This window comes from Lygodium microphyllum, chromosome 1 (assembly GCF_053477565.2).
Source record: "Lygodium microphyllum isolate KBCC chromosome 1, Lygodium_microphyllum_v1.1.10, whole genome shotgun sequence".
Taxonomy (NCBI): Eukaryota; Viridiplantae; Streptophyta; class Polypodiopsida; order Schizaeales; family Lygodiaceae; genus Lygodium; species Lygodium microphyllum.
The window spans coordinates 98,005,375-98,010,562 of NC_141135.1; the positions used below are offsets into that span (position 1 = coordinate 98,005,375).

A 5,188-nucleotide genomic window follows, 5' to 3' on the forward strand; every position below is an offset into this window, starting at 1 on the left:
CTTGTGACATCAAAGGCTAGCTTGTCGGATAATTTCTACCTTTTATAACAATGAGGCCTTCCCATCTCATAGAACTAAGAGGACCCTAGTCACTTAACATGGCCTTCACAAGGACAAACTCTAACATCTCTTACTTCAATTCCACAACAATTTATATTATTATTATCTCTACATAACATCTCTAAGTTTAGCTAGCAACCTTAACCATTTCAAGTTAGATATATATGAGGCTATGGCTTATATTGTGCGACAAGAAGAAAATCAAGATCAACAAAAATGGACCTTGAGCATATGGTCAATGTAACAAGGACACTCTTCCAGGTTGGACCCCACCCAAATGTGATCTAACCCTTAGGATCTTAGCAACTATCCTAGTTTGGGGTTTGTGAATTGAGTAAAGCACTTGCTCTCACTTTACCCTTCTAGGTAAGGGAGAGGTCAACCTTGTTAAAAACCTCTTTTGCATATTACCTCTTCCATTCATTTTTTACGGATTTAAAATAAAGTCCTAAACCTTCTCCAATATTGCTCCTTGTAAGCATTTTATTTTTCCCTTTTACCATCCACAAAATGAATGCCATTTTTCATGTGTGGAGACACTGAAAGGTTCCAATCATCTATTGTTTCACATGATTGGCCTTGAACTTTGAGATGGCTTAGATGAGGACTCTAAAATTTAGTTTCAAGGGGAAGGTCATAATAGGGCCTACCTCCATGGTAAAGCTTGCCAATTTGCACAAGTAATTTGTTGAGTACTTAAAAAGTCCTCTCAACAAGATTAATAAGGAAATTTCTTCAATAGCTTGTAACATCTGCAGATTTTTATTACACATTTGCTAACATCATATGGGAGAGAAAGAAACCATTGAAAGAGGGAATCAATATCAAAGAAACACTCTTAAAGGTGTCATATTTTTCAATGTCAGTTGAAAGCCAAGGCTACACATTTCAGTAACCCTGAGCTGTTTACATGTGACCATATCTGTACACTCTGTGTTTTTCCAAGCACCCCTGCAGCTCGAGCTTTTTACTTGAGCTGCATATGCAGAGCAATGAGTTGCTGCTGCTTTGAAGCTTCTCGGCAGAAACAATCACCGAGGGCCAGTATATTTTACAAGAGTACTAACTAAAGAACTGCCTTTGGCAGAGCAACTTTGATTCTTAAAACCTAACATTCAGAATCATGGAAACCATAAAGACACTCAACTTAAGAACCTCAGTGATGCAAGGAGCTTTGACCTTATACATGGATATGAAAATTTCTAAATCTTCAGACATCAGCTGAAGGGTTAATGGTATGAAGCTTCTTTTGCACTGCCTTTGCAGCAGCAACTCTTGCAGCATTTGCTGATCGATTTGCAGAAGTCACTGCCTTGTTTACCCTCTCGTCAACACGAGGTAATTGGGATGCCTTTGCAGCTGCCCTGCGAGCCTCCTGCATTCAGCAGAACCATGTCAATTTATATGCATGCTTGCTTCTATGGGTTTTGAGGAGGGAAAGAGGCCCTGGGGCCTGCATGGACATGACAATCCTAGGGCACCTAATGAGTAGGATCGTTTATCTTAAGCAAGCAGACCAACAAATCAACTCACTTCCACCTTCAATGAGCAAAGACTGGAGAGAGGCTATTACCTGGACTACATGCAGCACCTTGGAGTGACTGACTGCAATAGAAGCTCCAGGTGAAGGATTTAGTGTGCTGGATGTTTGCAATGTGCCGGCATCCCAGTGGCCAGCTTGTGTCTCCCCATTTCTGAATGTATACATTCCTAGCCCCTGCCTCTTTCCTTCATGCCATGAACCCTCATACCGATGTCCACTTGCAAACTGGTACACCCCATATCCATGCATCTTATCAGCAAAATATTCACCTGCGTATGTGTCTCCATTCCTACAGAAAAAGATCTCTGTTACATAAGCTATTGTGATGCATCAACTCTTCAAGGATATAACATGCCACTTGAGTCCAGGACAAAAGCACATTTCTGGATGCAGGTCCATAACAAACTCACCGGAAGCGATAATAGCCGAAGCCATGCTTGACCCCCCATTTGAATTCACCAATATAACGGCTGCCATCTTCACAGGTCTGTACGCCATGACCATGACTTTGACCCTTGGACCACTCCCCCGAGTATACATCACCGGTAAAAAACCGGTAAATACCATAGCCTTCACGCAACCCTTGTCTATATTGACCCCTGTAGCGACTTCCACGAGCCCAGGTCTCCACTCCATATCCATCATACTTCCCATCAACCCAATCCCCTTCATACCTGCCACTCATGTAAAAATAGTATACCCCACTTCCTGAACAGCGCCCCTGGTGGAATTCTCCTTCATAGATGTCACCATTGCTGTAAGCCTGCACCCCCTCTTTCATACTCTTTGTTCGTTCTGTTTTTGGTTTAGAACCGATGGTCCAAGTAACAGATGAAGATCTTCCCAGTTTCCTCTTGTCTTTTTCCTCGGTAAGGAAAGCAACAACGGGCTTTAAGCAGGTTAAGGTCAGGCAACTCCAGTTTTGGCTGACTGCACCTTTCAAGCGACAGATGATATTAAGGTGAGGATAGGCAATTCTAATTGACACAAGGACAGCACTGAGAAAGAACACCAAGGCAACATAATCAAACCAGAAGGCAGTAACAGCATCAGCATCAGGGGGTATTTGCAGGCGGCGATCTTTTGCAACCCTCACATAATAGTAGATGCAAGGAAATGTTACCACCACAACAGGGGGCAACAAGATACGAACCTTCATCCGCCTCACTCGCAAGTCATGCTTTCTTGCCATCTCTTGCTGCCAAATTTTGTCGGCACGGACAGTGTCCTTGAATGCGATTGCCTCTTCCAAGCAAGCAAGGCTATCTATGCTGGACTTAATGGTAGGCGAGCGGGATAGAGATGACGGGTTTCGTGTGAGCTTGCATGCTACCATAGCTCTGCCTTTGACAGGGGAATCTAAATCTGAATGATCAGCTCCTTGAGCTATTCTCTTGTGGGGTGTCGAGAGAGGATCGTCATATCGAGATCCACTAGATGTCTTTATGGTCAAAGGCGAGCGACAATAGCTAGAGGTTACCCCCTCATCTCCTTCAGGGACAGTCATGCCTTGAGAGTCTCTAATAGCCATGATTGAGCCAGAAGTGAAACTCACCTGCTGATATAGCAGCTGTTTAATATGATCTGTCATGTCCAGTGCCTCATTAGCAGCCATAGCCATTGCACCCGCCTAAGTTGCCTTGATGCTTGATAAAGAGCAGCAGAATGGAGCATCCATTGCTGTTTTGACTTCCAGACAACGATGACACACAACCCTGTGATTTGGAGAACAATCCTTCAGCTATAAAGATTCGGAAGCTTATCAAAAGAACCCAATGGAAAAGCTGCAGTTGCTTAAAAGTCCGTTTTGAGGCAATTTGACAGTGAAAAAAGCCCAATTTGATGGCTCCAAGAAATGAAGCTGTGATGATGAGCTGAAATCTTCAATGAAAGCTCACAATTGCCATAGCTCTCGCATAATCAATCTTACTACTGAGATCATGCAGCATTGCCATTGGAAAATATGCTGACATGAAGAGTTCAAATATTTTAGTAAAAGCTGGCCATCACAAAACGTTGAAATTTGAAGACTTGGCCCGCAAGAAGTGGTGATTGATATCCCAAATTTCTCTTCCTCTTTCGTCTTCTTCTTCTTCCTGATTACCAAGAGTTCCTCATCAGATTATCAAGAATTCTTCTTCCTCTTCCTCTTAGCTTATACAACCATACTTCCTGCAAGAAAGTAGTGATTGAAATCCCAAACTTCTGTTCCCTCTTCCTTCTTGTTCTTCTTGTTTCTGATCCAATTCTTCTGATTACCAAGAACTCCTCTTCCTCTTCGTCTGAGCTCACAAAACCATACTTCCTGAGACAATCACATAACACTGAAATTGTTCCCTCTTCTTCTTGATTCTCTTCTTCTTTAAGCAAGAATTCGTCTCTTCTCTTCTTCTTCTTCTTCTTCTTCTTCTTCTGCTGCTGCTGCTGCTGCTGCTGCTGCTCTGATTCAAAGGAGAAAAGCAGAGAGCATGTGTTTACTGAAGCCCGGAAGAAAAAAGGTGCCCGGAACGGCTATCAAGAACACACAAAAGAGCCCCCCACCCAGTTTGAATCAAAATGCTGTCCAGTGTCGCATCTCTCTCTCTCTCTCTCTCTCTCTCTCTCTCTCTCTGTGTCTCTGTGCTGGTGTGAAAGAATGCGTCCCCCCTACAAAACAAAAGAAAAGGGGCAAAAACGAAAAAGAAAGAAATGAAGAAGACGGCAGCAGAGCACAGCGCGCACACACACGCCTCTCTCTTTCCTGCAAAAACCATTCAAAATATAATATACATATGCAAAAACATTAAAAGAAGGAATATTTCTATACAAAGCATTAGGAAAAAATCGGATCTTTTCTTTTAAAAATCGAGCATTTTTTTAATTAAAAAAATTGTTCTGATGTAGGCCTCGGAGATCGGGAGACGAAGCCAACAAGAAATCCACTGTTGTTTCGGTAGTCTCGAAGCTCAAGAAATTGATGGCAAGGAATACCCATACAAAGGCCAGGCAGCCCGATGACTAGCTTTTCAAACCTAAAAGCATGAGCTTTCTTATACAAGAGACTTGGTATACAATATATCATATTATATTACTATCTTATTATTATTATTGTTGTTGTTGTTGTTTTTATGCATATTTCATTTTCCATACATCCTCTTACTTTTCTTGTTGTAAATTCCTTTGTCTTCGTTTCCCTTATATGCTTTGATGGTCTTTTCCTTCCATCATTCAATTGGGAAAATTATCATCCAAGTGTCAATGAGCGGCTCGCAATGTTCGGGAAAAGACAGGTTCGCTTCATCCTACAACCGGCTCAAGTTTTGTTAAAGCCTTCTCAAAATAGCTCAAGAAGGAATTTCTCCTTGTAAATACTCAGATTTAGTTATACTTCTCCAAGAGCGTGTAGAAAAAAGTGGTTCAAATTGTGAAAAGCTTCTTCAATGTACTGTGAGATGAATTCATGCATGATTCCAAATTCTAAACACTGGTGCCCAACCCAATTCGTAGGGTGGGTGCGTGAGTTTTAGAAGGTTAATGGTTCAAACCCTCGACTGGGCATCTCCAAAGCATCTTGCATTCAAATGATAGTCTTCATCAATACCTTCA

The 5,188-nt window shown here is 42.0% G+C and overlaps 1 protein-coding gene across 1 annotated transcript; it reads right to left on the reverse strand.

Annotated features, from left to right (window-relative positions):
- Window positions 1-876: 876 nt before the first annotated feature.
- Window positions 877-4,492, reverse strand: LOC148041440 (uncharacterized). Its single transcript, XM_087679511.1, has 3 exons — window positions 2,014-4,492; window positions 1,634-1,892; window positions 877-1,435 (listed from the first exon to the last, which is right to left on the reverse strand). The coding sequence occupies exons 1-3, from the start codon at window positions 3,222-3,224 to the stop codon at window positions 1,271-1,273; spliced, it is 1,635 nt and encodes a 544-aa protein (XP_087535637.1). The 5' UTR covers window positions 3,225-4,492; the 3' UTR covers window positions 877-1,270.
- Window positions 4,493-5,188: the final 696 nt, after the last annotated feature.

Bases quoted from the DNA above. Each gene is read 5' to 3' on its own strand.
- LOC148041440 (XM_087679511.1), bottom strand. From the start codon at position 3,224: ATGGCTATGGCTGCTAATGAGGCACTGGACATGACAGATCATATTAAA. The intron at 1,893-2,013 runs GTGAGTTTGTTA...CTTTTTCTGTAG, and splicing joins TTCGGCTATTATCGCTTCCG to GAATGGAGACACATACGCAG. The intron at 1,436-1,633 runs GTAATAGCCTCT...TGCTGAATGCAG, and splicing joins AGGTGCTGCATGTAGTCCAG to GAGGCTCGCAGGGCAGCTGC.